This window comes from Musca autumnalis, unplaced genomic scaffold, assembly GCF_047663935.1.
Source record: "Musca autumnalis isolate F117 unplaced genomic scaffold, ASM4766393v1 scaffold_2, whole genome shotgun sequence".
NCBI classification, from domain to species: Eukaryota; Metazoa; Arthropoda; class Insecta; order Diptera; family Muscidae; genus Musca; species Musca autumnalis.
In genome coordinates, this window is record NW_027411755.1 from 82,685,220 (window position 1) to 82,711,751 (window position 26,532).

Here is a 26,532-nt window from a genome sequence, read left to right on the forward strand (position 1 = left end):
GTTTGCAGCCCAGCACATTCATCATCAATTCATATACAAACGCGCTTACTTCACTCACGTACAAACACATAAAACATACACAAAACAGGGAAGCATTGTCTGAAACATAGCATACCCCCAGGCGCAAATAATAGTCAAAGCGTGTGGCATAATTTAGCAACAATGTTGTATGCCTGGCATAAATTATGGCCAACCAAAGTGATATGTTACCAAATGAATGGGATTCTGTGTGTACATGTCACACAAATACATACACATATACACACTTGTACACTCTTTACAGTTAGCCACATGGGATGTTGGTGGGACATTCACAAATTGGTTGTTGTTCATTGGAATGAGGTTAAAAGTAAAGATTTCGCGAATTTTGGTATACAACCTATGTAACGGGGAGTATGTTTTCAGAGTTCTTCTTTGTTACATAAAAAACATAGGTTTCTTAGACTATTTACCACTTCTCAAGCATTTAGAAAACAACTCATATTTTAGATTTGACTTAATGGTATTGTTGGCATAAAATGCTTTCCCATATCAACTTGAGATTTCCTGATCAATTTTCATTTTCTAAATTACATCGAATTGTTCAGAAAATAACCAAAATAATTATTATTTTCTTCCCTAAAACATCAAGTCTGCAAATATTTAATAAAACTAAATTAACACATAAACAAAACCCACGTAGCCCTAGTTTTTAGGTAAATTTCATAAAACTAATTGCTAAGGATTTTCTGGGATTATTGTTGTACAATGATTATTGTATAAAAATAACACTCAGTCACATTACGTTAAATTCCACAGTTAACTAAAAGCGTCATTATCACGTTCAAACCATTGTTTCTAACACCCTAGAGTCTTGAAATATTCCCTCACAAATATTCCCTCTACCTCTTAGCTTCAATGAACGATTGCTGTCAAGTGTATTTGACATTGGCAATAAATAATGACCGTTGACATCAAAAATGGTAATTTTTATATGAGGTTTATATGAGAATAAACAAGCAAAAATGTATGCATATTATGTATAAAACGTTTTTGTAACGGGAATACAAATTTAGATGAAGCTTATTTTAAGGCTAGAGAATTTGAGACATTTTAATAAATTATCGATAATATTGGGTTTTAGAACTTGTAAGACAAATTTGTCGAAATTTACAACAGTATGTAAGTGGGATAGTAGAACGGAAGTCCATCTCAGCGGAAGGAAGGTTGAAAAGGTTTGTTATGGAGAATAAAGACAGGATGAACTGATCAGGTACTATCTACATGCGTTTCCGAGTTTCTTTTACGTTTTAACAAGATAACATACATATATTTCCAACGCGAACGTCGACACGTCTCTCTTCCGATTTCTCTGCTGATTGCAACAAATTTTTCACCAATCTACGTGGGTTGGGCTATACTATATCATTTCATGCATTTATCGGCTAATGAATATGGTATAACAAGTAAAAAGAAAGAGAACAAAATTCAAAAGTACAACCAAATGGAGTGGAAAATGTGGTCAAAATACATTAAAGCTGGAGGTACGGTTACATGGAGGATATATGAAAATGTTAAGCTGTATAGAACAATTTTGTATTTCGATTCGTGAGTTAATAAAATACATTCTTGCAGAAAATGTTCAATATAGGTCCAGGTTTAGTTATAGCCGCAATATAAAAGCACCACCAGATTTTTGATATTTTGGCGATTTTAGCCATGTTTATCAAATTAATTGTTTGTTTTTCTAAGCTCAGATGAATGAAGTAGTAGTTACGATAACCAAAACTTACTATACGATGGCTGATCGATAACTTTCTGGCCTAGGTAATACTGCGTGTTGCCAGGCGCAATTTGATATTTTTGGAAAGTTTGACAGTTTTTTTTCTTAAACGTCCTCAGGACAGTTTGATATACGACTATGTGTTGTGTTGGGTTGTTTACAAAGACTTGAAAAAATCACTTTTCAAAAAAAGGAATTTACTTGTGAACATTTTCTTCCGATCATTTTTCACAATTTTCGACGTGGATAATCACGGCAAGAGTGCATAGATAAAATTAAATTTTTGTATGTCGAAAAGGCACCATCCTATAGCACTATTAAAATTGGTTTAATAATTCAATCGTGGCCGGCACCCGCTAAAGACGAAGGTTGTGATTTGATATTGCATGAACACCTGGCAGCAAAAATTGGGTTTTCTCCTTAGATCCAGCACAATTTGACAAAGAAATTGTGACTACATACGATCGCGGTGCTTCAAACAACTTTCATAAGATCGTCACAGTCGACGAATCTTGGATCTATGCGTATGATTCCGAAACAAAACAGCAATCACCCATATCGGTCTTCAAAGACGGGCCAAATCTAACGAAAGTAGTTCATGGAAGAAGCACCTGGAAGCAAGTGGTCGCCAGTTTCTTCTGCAAAACTGACCATTTGGCGACTACACTTTTTGATATGAGCGAATTTATCTTAACCCATTTGAATAATTAAATCTTTACTTAGTATGATTTTACCCAAACTAACCTCAATTTCAATTATAGTTTTTTTAAATAGATTTTCGATATTAAAATATTCTTACCTTATATTTAATGAGCATTTAATAAGAAGACAATGTAAATCCTAACATGAAAAATTGTTCATAAAATAAACTACAATATACACAACTTACAATATGTGCGAAAAACCTACACAATTCATGGTAATATGAACGCACACTAAGGTAATTAGCAATTGGGAATGTAATTTATAGTATTTTCTCTTTGCGCACTCAATCCTTCCCTATTTTATATTTCAACAACACCGGTGTAGCAAAGGCTATGACATTTGTAACTCAAATGAAAGGTAATAAACAGCAGGTTAACTACACACAATTTGTAATCCAATGAAGTTGTAAAGGATAACAAATGCACGTTAGCGGTTGACAGACGACGGTTTGGTTCGGGATGAGAGAATGGGTGCGTATGTTGTAATTAAGACATTGCATGAGAAAGAGAATTGGCGCGCATAGAGGATTGGAACATTTCCGCTATATGTATGTGCAGCAACAACAACAACAATAAATAAACAAATCAACATTTACTGTTCCCAGTTAAATTAAAATAATAATGCCAGGTGAAAAGAAATGGTACCTCGCATGTTATAAAGGGTAAACCGAGACTATAGGGGTAAATGCTTGTGACGCTATAGAATCAAAGCAATTTGTAGCAATAACAATTGTTGACGTTATTATATTTCTGTGTATTTCAAAAGTTGTACTGCTGCTCTTTTATTCTTTATCTTTAGCTGATTTTCTACAATGCAATAAAAAATCCGCTAAAAAACAAGTTAAGTGGAAAATTTGCAAACGTTGCACAATGGTATTTTCTTTGTTTTTATTTGATTTTTATTTTGATGTTTTTACAAATTAAATCTGGATAAACATGGGGTTTGGGAGATGAATAGATATATTTTCATCAACGCTCAGACTAAGGGTTCTATAACTGAAAATATGTACATATGTATGTCCCTCATATGGTAGTAAGTGTTGTAGCGCCATCTATTATTAAAAATTGAACTTATTTTAAAGAGATTTCTAAAAAAGAAAAAACGAGGAGTATGGACCCAATATATTATAATAATACTTTTCAGTCGCTCATGTTCCGAAAAATTCTTTGAAAGTGATTTATTTGTTGGCAAAAATTAAACAGATCGTTTCTACTGTGCAGCGTAAAAGAATATTATAAAAGGGGATACTAACAGCACCATGGTATAGAAAGCTGCTTGTAACCAACAAAGCAGTCATCATTTTCTAAATAAAAAGAAGCAAAGTATAACAAACATTTAGAAAGAAATGAAGAGATGGCGGTGTTGGGGGCTACGAAAGCCAGAAAATAGGAAACGGAAGAAGTTAGTTGAAAACGTTTTCCGCAATGGCGCTTAAGTTATTTTAAATGACAATGTGGCGTGCATGAATATTGTAACAACAACGCAAATCAACAGCAGCAGTAACAACAACTGGTAGTGTCACGGCCACATTGAAAACTTTACGTTTTATGAACGATATGCTGGTGTAGTTCGGTACGAATATCAGAACCGCATTATCCTGGTACTACCACCACCAAATACCACAAATGTTGTGCTTAACTTTTAGTACGTTTGTGTTTTTTTTCTTCTTCAAGCGTTAAAAACGTCAACCAGGTACCAACACAATATATTTGTATGTACATGTGTATATTAATTTATAATGATACTGAACAGCCGTCAAAACAAAAATGTTTTCCGTTAAATGTGATTCTCGGAGGTAATGTTGTAGCCATTTTCAAATTATCGACTTCTTGAAAAATGTTCTTAAAGAGCCTTAAGTGGTATAGCAAATTACCAAAATGTAACAAAATGAAAAATAGATGTTGGGAAAAGTTAAAACTTTTTTTAATATTATCCCAGATCACCTTTGGTGTCAATTCAGGGTGCCCTATGGTTAATTACATCATCTTACAATATATACAGTATCGACCAAAACATAAGTACCCCCTACGAACATTTTTCAAATGAAGTTTTCTTTAGAAAACTAAATTATAAATTTATTTTTTATTTATATCATTCTTATTAAAAAATACAAACCTAAGGAATTTAGAATTTTATAAAGAAAGTTAAAATTAAAATAAAAAGCATTTTAAGTCGCAAATATAAGTGGAAAAAACTAAAAGACCCCCATTTAAAAACCAAACCAAACAAAAAATAGTGAAATCAATATTTCGTTGCATATCCTTTATTCTGGATGTTACAGGCATAGAGGATATTAGATTATTGATTATTTCAGGCGAAATTATTAATTTTCGGAAAATTTACTTTATAGTATCTTCAAAATACTGAAAATCATGAGGTTCCGTTACATGAGGGCTATACCCAAACAAAAAATAAAAAAGCCAGACTTGAATTCGTCAAGACCCATCTGAAGTGGTGTGTCAAAAATGGAGGACTGCGTTGTTTTCTGATGAATCTGGGTTTAATTTAGAAGATTCAGATGACATTAGGCGTGCACCAAATCCTACATATTGCAAAGGCACCGTAAAACATGGAGGCGGAACATAATTTTCTGGGATTTTTTCTTGGGGCATGGGATTGGACCTATTCATAAAATTAATGGAACTTTGGATCGTTTCAAGTATCGTAACGTATTAAAAGATTAAAAGATGTCACTAGGGTGGACATTCCAGGAAGAAAACGAGTCAAAACATGTATCGAAAGTGGTTAAGGAGTGATTCCAAAACAATTCGACAGAAGTTTCCCATTGGCCTGTCCAATCCCCTGATCTTAGCTCTCGATTGGAACGTGTGGGAGATCGTTAACTCAAAAATCGACCGAAAAAATTACAAAACCAAAAAAATTGGATGCCGTAAACGCAGCCTGGGAAGCAATATCGCCTGAAAAATTTAATAATTTATTATCCTCCATACATACAAGATATGCGTGTGTCATCCAGAATAAATGATACGCAACGAAATATTGATTTTACTAGTTTGTTTCCTTAAAGTGGGGGTGCTATAGTTTTGGCCACTAATATTTGTGACTTAATTTTTTTTTAACTTTTTTATTAAATTCAGAATTCCTTATGTTTGCATTTTTTCAATAATAAATATATAAATAAATAAAAAGAAAAATAAATTTATAACTTGTTTTCCTTAAAAATCATCATTAAAAAATGTACTGAGGTGTACTGTTCTTAAGTTGTGGCCGATACTGTAGGTACTAGGGCGACGAAAAACAAAAAGAAAAACAATTTTTTAGAACTGTCCCCTTAATTTTTAATTTGATCCAAAAACCTTATATGAAATATTATGGCGATCGGTTAACGTTATTTTCTTAAAACTTTGTATGGAGGCCAAAGGCGAATTTTCAGAAAAACTCGCTGCCGGGCACAATTAGTTTCTAATTGATGAAAAAATTTACTAGTTCATTGTTGTGGCTCAAAAATCGAATCCTACAAACATTTATGAAAATCATACGTTTTAATTACCAATCAAATTAATATTCTCTTGCAAAAATGTCACATTTTCAGAAAATGCTTGCATTTTCTGGTTACTTCTCCTTAATATATCTCAAAGATACATAAGGAGAAAACCAAAAATGTTTTACAATCGATGAATCGGAGTTTCACCCATTCAGAATTCGCGAACTGTTAACATATTCTATATAGTATGATTGAAATTCTTTAAAATTAAGTGTTTTAGGAGGAATCCCATAAGGTCGACCATTAAAATTAATTTACGTGGAAGCTGTGTTGGCATCAATGTAGAAAAATAGGTAAAAATGGGTTGAAGCCAACAAGTTTTTTTATGTTCCCAAGCGATTTCTGGCTTAACCTTACATTTTATAGACCTATTCCCAAAGAATGAATCACAGAATACTCTATGGGCAATAAGATAGCAGCGTATGATTTTTCGATATATCCACTGCATCCACCTAAAATTGATGCTGACATATTGAAGCCTGAATTTCGGGGTTTTTTGAATTTTTTTTAATAATTCGGACGCGCAACAATATAATAATCAACTCGTGATTTTCCGTCGGTTAATGCATATCTCATGAGTGTACTCCTTACAGCATCCTAGTAATTGAAGTCTATAGGCCAATATTTGATGCGTGAATTTTTTTAAAAAACCTATTTTTTGCGTTTAAAATTTACAAGTGCCATTCACTTTTCTTTGTACCCCGCGTGAATTTAGTTTTTTTACGCGACGGATCTAATGAGACCTTCCGCGATCGAATCCATGCACTAAACCCGCGGATATAGATACCTATGAAATGCGAAAATCGGCAAAGATGTATTTTGACAAATCCGCGTACTAAACCGCGATTTTCTTTAACATTTTTTACGTAAATGGAATCCTTTATACGCGATTATAATATTTGCGAAAACGCGTGTCATACATTTCAGAGATTCGCGAGTAATATGGATTTTTTACCAAAAATAGAATGTGGAGGCACATCCGCGGTTCTTGAAGAATCTGTTTTAAATATGTGTATATAGACGTATTTTTGATGGGTGCTACTGAAACCGGATGCGCATCAAAATTGTATGCAAATTGCGCGATTTTTGCCCACTTTAAGGTTTTTTGTATAGTGTGATGCAACTGGCGGTACACTTTGTCCGCTGAGTGAAACATTGAAATATGTAGAGATATTGAAAGAGATTGATTCGCTGTATCAAAAAACGGATGCGTATCAACTGATTTTAACTAATTCGCGAATAATAGGCTTTTTAATTTCCACATTTTTTGATTGATTGTAATTTCAATATTAGTCTTAATTTCCTATCCTTATAAGTTATCACAGTAAGCAAATAAGCTTTCACGATGGTAAACCATATTTCTTGATGAAGTTTTAGCAGTACACAATAATTATTGTATGTGATTTTAGCGAAATAGTTGGAGAAATCACAAATATTTGTTTCTAATTTTTCGAATTAAACCAAAAAATATATTTGCAACAATATTTTTCAACAATAAGTATTTCTCTTTTGTTGTTGCTATAATATGCAATTTATGTACCCAATCTCTATAAATTTGGTATCATATTTTTCTACGCATTGTCTAGATTCCGCATATATTTTTTTATTTATTTTTTGAGGGTTTGTACGGACTCTGGGACAGGATAATTTGGATTTACTTCAAAATTCTTGTATTATTTGTTGATTTTCCGCGAAAATGATAATAAATTTAATAACGATTTAAACATGTACGAATAGATATGGAATGCTGTTAACGATTTATGCATTCATTTTCTCTTAACAACAAATAAGATATTTTTAAATATTTTTTCTTTATATATAACTTTGGCGCGCATTGTCCAATTTTGTGAACGCGAACAGATTTGAAACCAGAATGTTTTTCTTAACCTCTATGCCAAAAATTGTAGATGTGCTCGCAAAAAAATTGTTTAATTTTTTTCAAATGGAATTGCAAAGGATTTTTGGTTTTTGCCATATACAAATAGTATGCAATTGGTGCTAAAAGTAGGTTGCAGAACCTGATTATACTATTTTCGAAAATATAAGAGAACGAAAATTAAGATAGTAAAGATAAGAATGGCGTTCTTTTATTTTATTTTTTTTTTTTACAAGATTTCACTATATGTTGATTTTATAATTTCTGGTAGATGTTTTGCATTTTCTACAATTGGGCAGTTCCCTTACAATTTATTCTTAACCCTAAATTTGTTCCAGTTGAGCAAAAAACGTATATATAAAATTTTATGGCGATCGGTTAACGTTAGCTCGTGCCACCTCATTGATCTTTTTTATAGTGATAGGGGGATTTTCACGAAATCGCTCTACAGGAAAAATTTATTGTCCTATTGAAGAACAAATTTTACCAGTTCGTTGTTGTAGCTAAAAAAAGGATCCTAAAAAATTATGAAAAGCGGTTTAGAACTTTATGTTGGTCCGGTATGCCAATATTAAAATCCATGTCGATTTTCAAACATTTTCGGAAGACTCGTGTTGTAGCAACAACACCATATTGGTAAAATGTTTTCTTCGATTGGACAATCAATGTGGTATGTAGAGCGATTTCGTGAAAATTCCCCTTTGGCGACGTGAAAAATTACTATGAAAATAAAAATCGGCCGGGGGCATGGGTTAACGTAACTGGGCATCATAAACCTTTGTAAAAAGCGTTTTTAGCCACAGCAATGAACTAGTAAAGTTTGTTTCATCGATTGGACCACAAATGCATTTTCGTGAAAATTCAGATTTGGTCTCATTACACAGTGCGAAATATGAGAAATATGAGCACTTCAGCGGAACTTTACTAATAGCTTCTAAAGGAAATGGTGTATATTCCTAAAATGTTTTTTATATTAGTGAATAGTATAGGGCCACATATACACCACGGTTTCCTGTCGCGCTCATGTAGCGGCGGTTGCGATTTTTTATTTTTTACATTCATTTTTTCACTCGATTTTGCTGCAAATTGAGTTTTCAGCGGATAGAAAACTTATGTACATAACATTTTCAATATAGGTTCGCGTTTGGGTATAGCCCCCATTGAATGGTACCGGCCGATAGGACATATTTTAAATGATACAGGCACATTTTCCAACGTATTTGGTTGTATTTTGGCATTTTATGTTCTTCGTTCCTCTGTGTGAAATATTAGCAACGTAGGTTGGCGTTTTGGTATAGCCCCCAAATGGTTCCCTCATATTATTAAATTTTGAGATATTAGCCAATAAAAAACCTCCCCGCACAACAGCTGTCAACAAATGTCCACTTTTGAGTGAAGCCCCACAACCCTACACATCCATTAAGGATTAAAATGTCATTTTTTTTGTTTTCATTTGTATCTATAATGTTTATTGGTATATTCAACAGGTCTGTACCATTAATTGTAATAATAATTTCTCAGATTAAATTCAGCGCCCCTATTCTGTAACTTTTTAACAACTTTACTCATTGTTTATTTTACAACAATTTCATTTGTTTGTTTTATTGTTGTTACAAAACCAAAAGAAATTTAAACAATATCGATAGTTGTTAAAAGTTACAGAATAGGCCTACAGGTTGGCACTCCAATACAAGTTTAACTTATATTGGTATTGATCTACAGCATCTGAAAATATAGATATAAATAAAAACCTAACAGGGAAATGTGCGGGACTCACTTTTGAAATGACCAAGGAATATAAATAAATAATTTTGAAAACTTTACAAAAGCACTTCATTCCGATTAAAATAAGTTTTTTTCTGTTTTTATTTTTTCATACCATTTGTCCGCGCCACTACAGGTTGGCACTGCAATACAATTTTAACGTATATTGGTATTGATCTACAGCATCTGAAAATTTTGCACTATATACAAGTAAAAAGTACGAGAAATTGAGACAGGATTCTTAATTTCACAGAAATCATCATTTGTTAGTGAGTCCATTTCTTCAAAACACAGTCAACAATGGCGTTCATTCTCGCGTTTACCTTCCACTTTTGGAAAATGCAATTAAATGAAATCTCCGAAGTCATTTTAAAAAACTTGAATATCTCCGAAGATCGTACGTTTCCGCAGCTGTTTATGGCTTAGCGAACAGAGGAGACCCCAATCTTTCAGATTATATACATATATCCTAACAGGGAAATGTGCTGGACTCACTTTTGAAATGACGAAGGAAAATAAATAATTTTAAAAACTTCAGAAAAGCACTTCTTTCCGATTAAAATAAGAGTTTTTTCAGTTTTTAAAGAGTAAAATATCGTAATTGTTTTGTGAAATATTAAGAAATATAGATCATGGCATGCTGACTTACCATTTGTCCGCGCCACTCCTTTTTTAATGATAATAATAATCAAAAATTATGAAACAACAGTGCAACTTTTAAGTGCATTTTTAATTCGTTTCGCCGAGTAAATATCCAAACGCAGTATGGAACATTTGCACTGGAGGTACTTGGCTAACGAATTCAATAACAATTTTATTAATTTATGTACTTTCAAAACTAAACTTCCCATATTGCGCACTGTGCATTGGTGAAGTAAAAAAATAGGGCCTTTCAAAAAATTGTTTTTTTTTTCTGGGTCACCCTAATGCATATACATATGTAAATTTACCCAATGTTTTACAATAACAAGGAGATATATTTACATTGGATTTAAATGCCATAGATTATGTTAGGCTTAAGCTAATCGAACATTTCTTGTCTTATAATATTTACAATCATCATTTACATACAATGTATATTGCACATAAATTTGCGGGTGTATTGTCAGTAATAATACAATTTATTGTAATAGATAAATCTTTGGGGGAATGTTTCATTTATATGCCAAGGCATTTATATGTACGTATATATCGCTCATTTACTCAAAAAGTGGCATAACTCAAAAAAAGCGTTTTCTGAGTTAGCAATTTCAATTTTTTCTACGACTTCTACTTTATCTTGTTTAAAATTTTGATGCATATATGTATCTCTAAAACTTAACGAAAATTATTTGAGTTAATGAAGCACTAAAAAAACCCAAATCATACTTGATCTTGCACAGAAAATTAGCACTGATATCTGGCTAGCTATTTGCAAAATAGGGTCCATGTAGTTATTTTATTTTTTGGGTAATAATCTTTTTAAGTTGGAAAGTCAAATTTCGATCGCCAATTTAAAACGCTTTTTTCTTGAAACTTGGTTTTTGAGATGTGTCACTCTTTGAGTAAATGAGCGATATGTACCAGAAAATTACAAACCGATGTATTCTATATGGAATACAATAATACATAGATGGAAAATAAGTTGTATCAACTACATATTTTTTGTACATTTGTACATATGTAAACAAAAATTAAACAATCCAGCTAAATATTGTTTCACGGCAAAAGAAAACAAGTGAACAAGAATCAGTCAGCTATATACACTTAGCCTATGACTTTAAGAAACACGAATAACACGAGTAGTGGAAATGATATACATATTGGTGGTGGTGATGAGAACAAAATTCTTATTTCCTAATTAATAAAAAATGATAGTTTGCGATAATATAAGTTTGTGGATCTTTCTGGGCCTTTCAGACCTTTAGATTCTCAAAAAAAATCATAACGCTATAATTTAGAGCATGAAGGCCACCTACGCTAAAACTCCAAAGAGATCCAAATCAGTATATAAACTGCGCTTCAAAATTTGTGCAGGCGTGTCAGATATAGATCATCTTCGAACCAAATATAAGTTTTTAAGAGATATAGGCTGCGACTTGGTTACTCCGTTTGAGAGTTATCGTGTGCACCACCCTGCCAGGGATGAACTGGCTGCTTCGAATCCAATGTGGTGATTAAAACCATTTTTTTTCGTTGAGGCTTAAGGCTGAATATTAATGACATCTGAAAACATAACAAACGCGCCGACGCACAGTGGTTCAGGAATCGATTTTCCTGGCCAAAACCCCAATTTGTTGTCCTTACCGATTGTTAATTTGATGTTTTGTGAGCAAAATATACAAAAATGTGTAAAAACTTACCATTACCCCGGCTACGTCAGTGGTTCCAATCAATTAAATTCGATAAAAAAAATTAAAATTTATTCAAAAATTAAAAAATACTCCTTGGGTTTGTGTACAACTCATTTAACTCATATATTAAAAATGACCACTTTTGTTAAAAGGCAATAACCCAGCAAAAAGAGTCCTCCCAAAATCATGGGTTTTGTACGGGATTTTTGGCAGTCGTAACTACTCGCAAACCCCCTTTCTTCCCCATTATTTTTACAAGGGCATGTCGCACTCAGTTTGTAGTTATTTTATGACCACTAGAATAACTAGTATTCTGTGGCCACTAGAAGTTGAAAAGTAAGTTGAAAAAAATTTTATTTTTAGAACAGTTGATGTAGATTTTTTTTTTGAATTTCATCACAATTCTTACTTTTATTTTACTTTATTTTATTTCGCTCGCTGAGCGAGTTGAACACACGAACCTCTGATTTCTAGCCAAAGACACTACATACTATGCCACGCACACGAACATTAAGGGTTGCTTAAGAACTTAAATGTGTAGTGCACATGTGCACCACGAACTGTTATTTTTTAATTAAAAAAACTCGCGTGCGGACAGTGAGCGTTGAACACACAACCCTAGGATTTATAGTCGGACACACACTCACTGTGCCACCGTCCTCATTACTTAGTGAGGAGCAAAGTAAGTAGGTTTGCCTTGTAATTTTTTTAAGAAGTATCCCATTACTTTTCAGATTACTTGTAATGAGAAAAGAAGCTTGTTTACATTACTTTGTAATGGGTTACGTAATGACTAATGGATCCGAATTTTTGCTGGGAATTAATATGGGAAACAGTAAATAAATTTAAAAAGGTGTTAAACGGACGGAACTGGACTTACACAGAAGTGTATATGGTACACTTTCAAGCGTCATTCTGCGAAAACGAAACTTTGCTCCAAGCTGTTCCCTAAAAGATCTACTCCACTAAAGTTGGAATTTTACAAAAATTTAGTACCTGAGGAAAAATAAATTAGGTCACTTCATGTAAACGTTATGGTAATTTATTATAAAAGGCATCAATACTTCCTACCGAACAAAAAAAAAATAATGAACACAATATATGTTATAGTTTCCGAAAAATAGCTATTTCTTCCTCCAGAAATTTACAAAACTGAATTTTCCAAAATTGGGAAAAATGATCATATTTAGGAGCACACCAAGCTCACAACTTCCAATATTTTGACAGAATTTTTTGGTTTCCTCTGTAAAAATCTCTAATAGGTGAAGACAAAAAATTGGGATTTTGGTCAATTTTTGAAAATCGATTTCTGACAAGGACCCGTATAATTTCAGTAATAATTTACAAGCTTGATTAATTTATTCAATGACTGAATTTTTAAAAGCATGTTGCTTAGAATTCTCTTAGTTTTTATGTACGAAACAAACCCATAAAATTTTAATATTTATGTCTGGAGTCCTGGAGTTCACGACCTCCATATTTCTTCGCACAGTCGTGTATTGTCGTGCTGACATTCAAAAATTCTTCTCATTTCAGAAAAAAAGCCTTTTGTAGGATACCTTTGTAAGTTATCGTATGCGTTTTGGGTGAACAAAGTTGAATCTCAATTGCCTCAAAATTTGTAAAACACCCTCATGGGCATATAAACAATTTATAATGTTTTCTTCCTTTCGGAGAATGCGAAATAATAATTGTACCAAGCAGGGCCCTTAAAATTAGACATGTTTTTATAGCAAAATATAACCCTTCAACCAAAACAAAACCTACTGATTGTTTCTTGGTTTAAAAAAAAATTCATATTGAGGTCTACATAGAGGTCAAACCAGTCTTATTGGCATTTGTATACTACCGCAATTCAAACTTTCTCATATATTTCATTGGAAAATTACATGTTTTTGTAAAAGTCTTTGCCCTGATTAGTAATATTTTCACAGACATTTGCCTGTTTCTCACCAAATACAAGTGTCATGTTCTATAAAAAGGGATTTGTGTTTCGTGTTCCGAAAAAAACTTTGTCACAAATAACACATAAAACAACTTATTTCCATGAAAAGCTAATTATACTGTAATATAAAAAGAACTGTTCAAAATGATAAGCCCTTACTGCATAACGTAAACAGTAAAATCTTCACAACCACTCACAACGTTGTCAATAAAAATCATGTGAAATGAGGAGAAAGCAAAATAATCAAGAAAACAATTCATTTAAGTCCTTAAATAGAACATTTAAACACAAACAATATTCTTCGAACTTAGAAATATCAGAACTGTGAAATAAATAAAACCTTATTATCAGTACTTCTTACTTGGTTTGGTTTTAACTCAGCTTCTGACAAATACAATTTATATTAGACAAAATTCTTTACAATTTGCTATGCCGCCTTAAATATGGAATAAATTTCATCGAATCAATGAAGAAAATCCTTACGAATGAATGTTGAAATGTGAGTACATATCGTTTTTACTCATGTTAGAATCCGCACATTCATGAGTTGCTATTTCGATTTTTTTTATTACTCTTTTCACATTTGTTTATGTTAACCGCGCCCTACAACTTGCCTCCGGACAAGTCATTCTTTGCAATTGTGTTGTTTTTATATATTTACAAAACTTATATATTTTTTCATGAAAATAACATTACAAAACTGATACCAGTATGCTTAGTAAAATTTATTTCAGGAGAAGGGTGCTTAGAGAAATAAAACCGAATATAAAAAAACTACCCGAACGTTCATTCTGATGTTGTTGATGATGCAACATTTGGAAAAGAAACAATAATGTGCCGAATAAACACTGAAAAATATATAATATATGTGTATGTAAATGATAAACATTCATTAAATGTGAAATTTGTGAAATATGTATCACAAATTGATCGTATCTTAAAAACCTCTAGTAGATGAATAGAACTGCTGAAACAATTTCCAAAATAGTTCATTTTTAAGTCCCTTGGCCAAATAATTTTGCAATGTCTTGAACTTTATAAAAACTCAAGACTTTCTCTAAGTGTACTTATCCAAGATTTTCTCTACTTACTTGTTATCAACGCCATATCAATGAACAGCATTTTCTTAGCGCTTTATGTTTACTTTACTTTAACATAATCCCTTCTTAACCATTTTGATTTTATTTATTTAAGTATTGATGTTATCCTTGGGCTCTAAATGTGCTCCGGCTGCTGCTGTAAGTTCCAATTTCTTAGTAGCACTCGAAACGTGATGTGTAAAGAGGAAAATCAATAAGATAAAAATTTCTTTATACTTCAATCATTCACTATGGTATTATGCTTAAAAAAATAACAAACAACTTCTTATACACTGAAGAAATTCAATGCTGTAGTTGTTGTTTTTTTATTGTATATTTCTTCTTTTTTCGTATGAAATAAAAGCAAATAAACCAAACAACAAATATTGTATCTTTACACTCAACTAACCATATCCCTTGTGTTGGGTTTTTTCTTATTTTTTTGCAGATAATGAATTGTATTCGGGCACCGTGGCTGATTTCAGTGGCAGTGATCCGATTATCTATCGAGAACCACTACAAACAGAGCAATATGATAGTTTAAGTCTTAACGGTAAGTGTGCTACTACAACTACTCGTAATTTTGTATTATCCAGGCAGTATATATATATGAACATATTCATTCATACATGAGTATGTATGCGTGTATCCTTGCGATGGTATATAAGGATTTGGCAAATATAATTCAATTGTTGTTCTTGTTTTTTGTTTGGAGTTTTACTTATTACTCCTGCAAGTTGCCTCGTCAATAATGTTGTTATTAATATTGTATTTGCTGTGGTTGTCTTATATATTGGAACTAGCTGCAGCACCACTGATATCCATTGTTAGCATATTATTTCATTATTTATTATGATTGTTAAATTTTAACAATATTGTTGTAGTTTATTATTTTGATATGCCATAATATTATATTTCTTTACCAGCCACTCTTTCTTCTACATATATAATCTTTTATATGTATTTATTTACAAATGTTTTATGTACATAGACATTTATTGGTATACCATGCAAAATGATATGGATTTTCTGTAAATACAAATGTTCTTGTATTTTTTCTTGACTGTCATAATATTTTTGTAGACAATAACAAACTGTCTGTCAAAAATTAAATGATAACTCATAGTTTAGTTGTTTTTAATTTTCTTTGTATAGACTTACATTAACAATTAATTTTGGAGGCTATTGAAATAAAATACGAATAAAGTGTGCAGAGTATTTCAAAAATCTTTCGTTTTAAAATAAAATATTTGCATGGTCTTATCAGCAGTCTGAAATGCAAAAGTTTGGTTGTTTGCAAATGGACTCAACAAAAAATAGATTGTTGTGATAAATTAAATCAAGTAGTCGTACATTATGCAAAGCTCATAGTCGTACACCCATTAAATTGAATGAAATCGCTTTGAACTCCATATTTTATATGGAAATATAAAAAAGTTAATCTCATTTTTAGTGACGAAATTTTTGTCTAAGCATCCGAAAAAGGTGGAAACGATTCAATACAAAAACAGATAAAATGTAGGAAATGGGAATAGCTTGGTCGCATCTTAAAACAAGTGAGCAAAGAATATAGTCGGGACGGTGCCGACCATGTGATGCCCTACACCACTACCCATGTACATAAGCTTTTCACTGGTAAACATTTCTTTTAGGGAATATAATCCGACTACCACCAAACATAATATGCCTCTTTCTCTCTGGGACCCCCTTAAGCAACCAAAATGTCGTGACCATCCGATCAAAATTGTGACCTGTAGCGTGATTTAAAAAAATGGAAGAGTTGGATGCATTACCAACTATTGTGGTATCTCCCTTGTTTGACCACCTTCGCCAACCTACTTTACACCAATGTAAAGGTAATATTTTCTTCTTCCATTGACACGCGTTGCCTACTACCCCTACTAGAAGCCGATATATTGACAAAGAATAGAACTTTGAATTTGTCTCCACATGAGTTTTTCCACATTACAACCTTTAAATATTATCCGACTTTCACCAAAATCAATAGGCCTCTTCCTCCATCAACCCCCAAAATTTCGTGACTATCCGATACTATCCGTGATTACAAAAAATGGAAAAATTGTGGTATCTCCCTTGTTTCACCACCTCCGCCAACCTACTTTACACCAATGTAAAGGTAATATTTTCATCTTTTATTGACAGGCTTTGCCTACGACCCCTACTAGAAGCCGATATATTGACAAAGAATAAAACTTTGAATTTGTCTCCACATGAGTTTTTCTGCATTCCAACTCTTAAATATTATCCGACTTTCACCAAAATCAATAGGCCTCTTCCTCCATCAGCCCCCACAATTTCGTGACTATCCGATACTATCCGTGATTTCAAAAAATGGAAAAATTTGATATATTACTGACTTTTGCGATATCTCGGTTGTTTGCCCACTTACGCCAACATACTTTACATCAATATTAAGGAATTCTCCTACCAGAAGCGGAGATATTCGCACAAGAAAAAAACGTTGACTTTTCTCCACATAAGATTTTTGCTTATTCCGACTCCGGAATATTATACGACCATCACCAAACTTAATAGGCTTCTTCCTATGCGGGACCCGCATCAACTCCCAAAAAATTCGTGACGATCCGATCAAAATTTTGACCTGTAGTGATTACAAAACAATCGGAAAATGGGATTCATTGCCGACTATTGCGATATCTCTGTTGTTTGACCAACTACGACAACCTACTTTACATCGTTGTAAAGGTGATATTTTCTACTTTACTTGCCAGGTTTTGCTTTTGATATACCTCTAAAAGAAACAGAGACATTGGCTTTGAAATAAAACGTTGACCTTTTCTCCAAATAAGTTTTTGCCCATTCCGACCCCTGAATATTATCCGACCATCGTCAAAATCAATAGGCTTATTCCTCAGTGGGATCCCCATTAACCCCCAAAATTTCGTGACGATCCGATCAAAATTACGACCTGTAGCGCGATTTCGAAAAAATTGAAAAATGGGATGTATTACCGACTATTACTATATCTCCGTTATTTGGCCACCTACGCCAATCTACTTTGCATCACTGTAAAGGTGGGATATTCTACTTTCATAGTCAGGCCCTGCTTTTGGAAGCTCCCCAAGCAAAGCTGTGAAATGAAAAGTTGGGTTGTACTAGCGACTATTGCGATATCTCCGTTGTTTGACCACCTACAACAACCTACTATACATCGTTGTAAAGGTGATATTTTCTACTTTCATTTGCTTTTCATATACCCTTACAGATGCGGAGATAATCGCTTTGAAATAAAACGTTGACTTTTTCTCCAAATAAGTTGTTTGCCCATTCCGACCCCTGAATATTATCCGACCATCACCAAAATCGATAGGCTTCTTCCCCTCCGGGACCCTCATCAACACCCAACAGTTGGTGACGCACTTATCAGTATGGGTATGGGTCTTCGAACATTATTTCGATGCGTTACAAACTTTTTGGCCAAAACTAACTTATAATACCCTCCCCACATAGTGGTGTAGGGTATAAAAATGTTCATAGCACAAACAGGATGGCGCTTGAATGGAATCCTCAATGATCACAAAATCGAGGTCGACCAAGAGACACCTGGCGACGAACAAAAACTCAAGAACTAAGACAAAACAACCATAGATGGGAAGATGCAATAACAATGGCAACTACGAGTAATTCTGTAATATTATGCTACAAAAAATCGTACCCCGACAATGATATCAAGCCTACATTTATATCAGTAGTAAAGACATATCAAGTTGGATAGACCACCGCCTACGTAAACCAGTGACGATTTATGGCGAAAAATCATTGTATCGATTTGACTCAAAGAGCGAGAAGAAGATTCCGACATTGGAATCCATATACTGGATCTATACTTCCACATTATCCAAGTCTAGGGCGATTATCAACTCCAATAGGTTTGACAACAAATATTGGAGTAGCTTAAACTAGACATTTAACGCATTTGTGAATTAAGATAGTAGGTTGACGAGCTGTGCTGACCTTATCGAATTTTTGAAATTTGTAATTCATCGAAAAACTTATCTACAAGAATGTGGTTTTAAAACAAATGTATGTAACTCATCGAAATAATGTTCATAGACTCGAAGGGCTGAGTCGATCTGACTGTCCGTTTTCATCGCATCGTCACGAAATTTTCGGTGGAGATTGGGTCCCTATTAATTTTGGGATGGTCGGAAAATATTTTGGGGTCGGAATCAGCCAAAAACTTCTGTGGGGAAATATGTACATATACTCATATTCTGATGAGAATATCTCCGGCTCCGGTGGTCAAACAACAGAAATATCGGAATAGGCGCTAACATATGACAATATTCCAAAGTTGGTTGGGGAAATTTTTATTGAGCTTTAAATTGTTAACAATTATGTACAGTTAGACAACAAATGTATTGCAAAGGCCAACATTGTAAAAAAAATTCATATTAATTGTTCGTTTATGGCAACAAATTATGTATAAATTATACGGTTTTTTGTGCAAATCTCTTGCTATTGGTCCCCAAAACAATATTCCATCAAAACATGCAAAGTTTATTTGCGATTTATAAAAATACGGTCCAAAATAAAAATTAACTACTAGTTGGAGGTGACAATAAATGTATTGCCAAAATTACCAAATCTACGGTTTTTTGTAGAATTACCAAATTTATGTTCCTTAATGAGTAGTCTATCCACTTTGGACATTCATTGGAACAGTAATGAGTTTAGTTAAACCAAAATTTAAGGCTCGGCATGTTACACTCTAAGGGTACTGGTTCCCCAATTTTTATTAAATCTTGATCTTGCGTTGGAGGACTTTTTTCGAGTTTTTTTCTTAAACTGGACCCTAAAAAATTATAAGGGTCCATATCAGGAGTTTGGCCCGAGGTATTTATCAGTTTAGTTTTGTTATATTACATCAGCAATTTACACAAATAAGATTAATATGTCAGGATCTGGCCTTTGGAATGGTGGTATTTGAACGTGTTTGAGCTTTTTGGACCTGTTTTACCGACTTTCAGAATAATGACTATTAAATATTTCTTAATGATGTCAGTGGGGATGTCTTCCCCATCATTATTAAGTCCGTGAACCCGATTTGGCATACTTTTTTTCTTGGTAAAAAATATAGTACCCAAAAATTCGGTATTCCAGCATTTCTATATTTGATGAGTTTTATTAAATTTGCCGCACTTTTTGGGATTTATTGTGATAGCAGAGTATAATATATATCCATTTAGTAAAAATGAAGTGATTCCAATAATATTGAGAGAGGAAATAGAGCTCTGTTGTATGTCTTTCAAAATAATACACTGAGGGTGTATTTTTCCCTATAGTGACCAGAGGTATTTCGATGTTTTCAAAGCCAAAATCGGACTGTTTTACATTGGTCCATTATCCGACAATAGATATTGAGTCAAATATTCATTCTTTGCATACTTGTCTGCGGTCGATTCGTCATTGTTTATTGTAAATATGGTTTCATACGCGTTTTACTTGTCTGAAGGCCCTTCACGACGGTTTTTATTATCACTGAACTTTATCACATTCAATACTGTTAGTCCATTATTAGCCGCAAATGTCATAAAAATGCATAATGACTACAAAAATTTTCAAAAATGATTACTTTTATAATACTGTTTTTCACTATGCAATACATTTATTGTCACCTCAAAGTAGTAGGTAATTCTTATTTTAGTCCGTATTTGTTATAAATCGCAAATAAACTTTGTATATTTTGACGGAATATTGTTTTGAGGACCAACAGAAAGAGTTGTGAACAAAAAAGCGTATAGTTTTTACATAATTTGTTGTCATATTGGCCTTTGCAATACATTTGTTGTGAAACTGTATGTATGTTACTGACAGTAGTTGAACGTCGAGAGACATTTTGTAGACTTTTATTTAATGGCAGATATATAAATGAAAAAAGGCCTTTAAAAATGTATCAAATTATCTTCCTCTTCCGAGAATCGAACTCCTCCGAAAATTGATAAAATAAAAAAGCCATCGAATATATCGACACCTCCAAATAATAGTATGCTAAGTCTAAAAAGTGAGTTTTGCAGGAGAAGCTCTCAAAGTGTGGACATTTTTTTGAACTTCAGTACTATGCTAAGTCAATATTTGTTTATAACTTCTGTTCGGATTGACCGATCATTACCAAAATTTTACAGAATTTATGTTAAAAGACGTTCGACACCTCCAAATAATAGTTTGCTAATTCTGAACAGTGAGTTTTGCAGGACAAGCTCTAAAAGTTTGGAAATTTCTTTGACCTTCAGTACTATGCTAAGTAAATATTTGCTTATAACTTCTGTTCGGATTGTCCGATTATTACCAAAATTTGACAGAATTTAAGTTAAAGGACGCTAAATATAAAAATGTAAAGAACTTGAAAACATGCTAAGTCGACTTAGCATACTATTGTTTGGAGGCGTCGATATGTACACGCACAGAAAAAATATTTTTCGCTTTTGTTGGAACAAAAATATATGTTTTGGTTCCAAAAATGAATTTGTTTTGTTCAAACATTGTAATCCAAATCCAAAAATACCATCTTTTGTTCCAAACATAGAAAACAAAAACAACTTTCGAATTTCCGCAATATTGTTAAAATCGTTAACAATACCGATTGTAGGAACTATCATAATCTAATTTTGTTTACAAAAAGTATTGTCAATACAGAAAACCAGCCCAGAAATTTTTGATTTGAGTGCATATACTTCTCATATACACTTTTCGCATAACTTGGATATAAATGTCGCGTATAATATTGCAATCATTGATGAACGCAATACATGGTTTGCTGCATTGGCTGACAACAAAGCAAACAAAAAGCCACAAGAACCCACCACAACATAAGGAATAATTAAACACCATAACAAACATGAAAAGGAAAGAAGAATGAAACAAAACAGAAACAAATAAAAACAAGAGTCTCACAAGTACATACACACAAAAACAAAGGTAAAGGCAGCATGTCATACAAACACACCACAACTCACCAAAATTGTTTTTTCAACACGGCATCGAATAGCGAGAGAAGAGAAACAAATTTTCGAAGAAAAGAGAGAAATATTGTTCAGTTGACACAAACTATTTTTGGATTTACAATACTACATGAGGAATCCAACAATATGTTAACAATACATATTTTGCTCTTGGAATATTGTTGGATCAAACATATTTTTTTCTCTGCGTGTAGATGCCCTATATTATAGAGTTCTGCCAAAGGAACAAAATGGAACTATATAGTTCCAATGGCCCACATTCTTTCTTTGAACAAACTGCGTATACTTAATATCACACGTTATATATCATAATATTACTCATACGTTTTGGAACTAGTACAGGGAACTAGGAACTAGATTATCCAACTCTACTACATTAAGGCACTAATTTCATTATTTTAATATATTTTATTCCATTTACATATGTACACTTCCAAATTTAAATATATTGTACGAAAATATGGGAACTTCATAATCATTTTCTCGTCAATGATATCATATATTGGCACTTTCAAAAAGTATATCGAATGCACCGTAATCCAAGCAAAACGGAAGACGTACTTACATAAAAATATTGAATATTGAATTATACCTATCTAACTTTAGTGTTAGAGCTTTAGTTATCATGTCATCCATACATATGTATGTTCATGTATACAAAAGCCATTCATCACTAGCCAAGAACAAATGCATACAAGAATGCATGTCTTTTGGCATAACCACCCTGTAGGAAATGTCAATAGTGAATCTATACTGACTTAGTACTGACATTGCCAACAGTACTACTGACAAACTGTAAACAACTCGTGTAATTTCCTATAGACATTTTGAATGTAGTATGTCAGTAGTAAGTCAGTAGTTGCTGAGGGACCATGTGTTGACATTGGAGTTAGTGAGTCAGTAGAGACATTGGAAGTAGTGAATCAATAGAGACATTGGTACCAGATTTTCACTACTTAGTTTTTTGGCATATTTGGAACTTTTTATAGATTAAAAAGCTATAAAGTACGTTTAATATGACGATGAACTTACTTAATAGTATATGTACATGGAACATATATTTTATTAAAGAAAAAACATAAAATAATAAAAATGCTAAAAAGTACAAATTGTGTATTACAGTTTTTTATCCTTATAAAGGGCTAATACCCTAGACAGACGGCAGCGTTAATTTGCATTAAGATCTGCATTTAATTTTTGCCTGATAGACGACAGTTTCTGCATTTATATTGATTGCTGTTTTGTTGTTTGCACTGTAATTGTTTGTTTTCCTTGTGTCTCAGAGCATAAATATGCTATATCCCTCATGTGAATATGGGCTCCCTTTTACGGTAGTGCCATATTGAAATATCTAAATGCACATTAAATTCAGTTTGATTTTGTGCATTAAGAAGGTGGATAATGCACGAATAATTTTGAATTATGGCAGGTAATCCTTTTCAATGTCAGAATAATCATCGCCTTTTTTCTTGGCCATAAGACTTGGTGCGACGAGTATGCTTAAAATATTTTTTCTTCTACTGCACTTAATGTTTTATCAGGTGATTTTCTGAATGTTGATATGACATCTATGAATTGAAAAGAATAAACATTTATAAATAAATATATATAAACAAAATGTCCTTAAATTTTCTTACCTATAAACATTGGATTTTTGCCAAATAATCCTTCAACATTGTAACTCATCATTATGTGGTGTCCAAACAATATATTCGTCAGGCTCCACAATCTTTTCTAAAGGTTCCACAAAATCTCTAATTGCCACAAATGTTCACAAATGTTTTCAGAATAGAATTGTCTATTTTTTCACTTGTCTTTTATAATTTCTTTGTTGTTATTAAAATTATATACCTTAAGTTAAATCACTCGTTAAATTCACGATATTTTATAGATTTTTCACGAACCGCCAAAATTATTTTACACCAAACAATTAAGAAAATGAAGAATATAAACAATGCTTCTTCTTATTAAGGTAAAAGTATCAATTGTTAGCAACATGTTGACAAAGTGTTGACTTTGTCACCATAATAGTGAACAAAGTGGTGACATGTCGACACATGACCCCATGCTTCCTATAGGGCACCTTCTAGATAATAGTTTTGTCAGCCACTTTGACTAACTTGTCAGTTATTGTAGTTTGTTGGAGTGTATCTCGTTTCCTTTCATTTTACATTCCTTTCGTTGCATTGATTCCATTTTTATAGCCATCATATTTTTATTGTTTATTTATACAAACTACATAATACTAGAAACAGCAACAATAAACTAGTTTCATTTTACTTGTTTTTATAATGCTGTCAATTTTTAAGTAATACAACAATTCTATTTGTTCGTTTATTTTATTACAAAGTAAACAGATTTTCCCTTACTGTGTTTGTCTGTCGTCATTCTATGTATTAGAGCCTTTCTCACTATTAACTTACCCAGTTGCTTGGTTTGGTCTGCTTCCTTTAACCATTTGTCTGTAGGCATTGCTAGTCGGTTGGTTACTTTTTTTGAAATATAAAACTATTTCGACATTGATGGAAAACGTCCAATAAGTCTGAAGGTTTCTGTCTTCCATTGATAATGACATTTGGAGAATAGCTAGAGTTTGTAGCAATTTTTACTGTGATAATGCACAGTTATGAAAAATAATATATATGACGAATTTGTTTATGATAATATTTATATGTTTGAATGTATATGTATATGTTTGAACTTATTTTTAATCAGTTTATTCCTAAAAAAAATCACTGATTTTTGGAGAACAGAAATTCCCACTTCGTTTAATTGTTATCGTTTTATATTGTGATTTCTTTGTTCTTTTTATAAAGATATTTTTATTCCTTATCCTAAACACATTATTATATTTCACTTTTGATAGGTGTGTGGCTAGGTATACATTTAATGAAAAACTAAGATTTTGGTGATTTTAGATAACATCTCAGACATTAAATATAAATCAAATCAATTGTCCACATTGACATTATGAACATGAATTATAATACAATAGTGGTTTGTCCTCTTTCCATATGACGTTGTCGTATTTGGGGGGATGATATTGTTGCGTGTCTAGTACACAGTGAAGGGAATGGACAACAATTTGTTTAACATATTAATTTATTGTTTGACTATTGTTAGCTTATCTCCTTATAAGATAAAATATAATAATATTTATGTTCACTGTTATCCCTAGCACGCATGGAACGTTAAATGACACATATATTCGCAAATGTAGACATTTTTTTATTTGTATAAACAATATGTAAAAAATGCAGTCCAAACTACCGGCCAAGTGATGCCGTAAATGTGGTTTAGATTTAAATACAAATCGTTTCAATGGAAATGTAGCATAGGATTTACCACATATAAGACATGTTCTAATGTTATAGATAGTACTCATGGATAACCATTGATGAATGGTAGGAAGTGTGTTTGTTTCGACATATAGACTGTGCTATGTAACTCATGTTTTTAGTTTCACCGTTTAATTTATGTGTGTCATGGCTCAATATCCGAACATAACTCTCAAAATGATATGGGGACTTATGTCCGTCAATAAAACCGCAATGTGTTCGCGGACATAACACTCAAATTTTATTTTAAGTTAGAAGGGAAAATGTTAAAGTTCCTCATTCGGGTTTTGTGTTGTCGATCGAGAGACAACACAAAACCCGAATAGGGTTTTTGTCGAAGGAGTCTGTACTTTCATAAAATGCTCTGTAGAAGTTGTTTGTACAAGATTACTTCCAAACGTTGTACAGTGCTAAAAAATAAAAATAAATTAATATTTTGTATTTAGTAATGAATTAATATCCCAGCAAAATTTCATGAGAAGCCATGATTTCACTGGATCTTTTGCATTGGTTCAAATGAAGTCGTGAAGGATCCGAACTTTTCATCGACATCTGAACCCATTCAAAGGAAGTCGTGAAAGATGCGATCTTTTCATCATCATTTAAACCCATTCCATTGATACAATCGATATGAAGTTTGAGTTTTAGGTATATTTTTTATGTTTAAAAAGTGCTCCGGCGATTTTGTCTTGTTTTTGGATTTTTCTTATCTCTGAACATTGCTGTTTCAGAATCCGCAAAAACTTCCCAGGTGTTAGCGGTTTTAAAGTTAGTTAAGGCGCACCATACATGACATTGTTTTATAAGAAGGCGATACAGTCAGTTCATTGCCCCAATTTGAACTTCTATATCTCAAAAATGGTAAAACCTACGAAAGTACCGCAAAGGTCAATCTTATAGAGAATATCCACCGCTACAACATTTTCTTTAGTCCCATTTTGATAGAACTTGCGACTTCCAAGCAAAATCGTGAAGACCTAATAAAACCCTAAAAATGTAAACTTTGGCCGCGATTTATTTAAAACTCACTCCGGCTAGGAAGTCCCCTAATCATCGAGCTAAAATAGAATCGGACTCCAGTCTTTGATATTAGGTACAAACTTTTACAAAATGCTGTTGGATAACAAACTTGTTCAGTGAAAGAGAAATGAGAAGTAGTTGGAAGTACTTACAAGAACTTTCAAGTACTTTTTACTTGCGACGTTATCGAACAGGCCTATT

General features: G+C 32.7%; 1 protein-coding gene across 1 annotated transcript in view; it reads left to right on the plus strand.

Annotated features, from left to right (window-relative positions):
* The window catches only part of Sema1a (semaphorin 1a), a 776,225-nt gene that overhangs the window by 669,627 nt on the left and 80,066 nt on the right, over window positions 1-26,532 (plus strand). Inside the window, 1 exon segment of the mRNA XM_073968138.1 lies at window positions 15,418-15,522. Coding sequence (XP_073824239.1) covers window positions 15,418-15,522 — 105 coding nt within the window.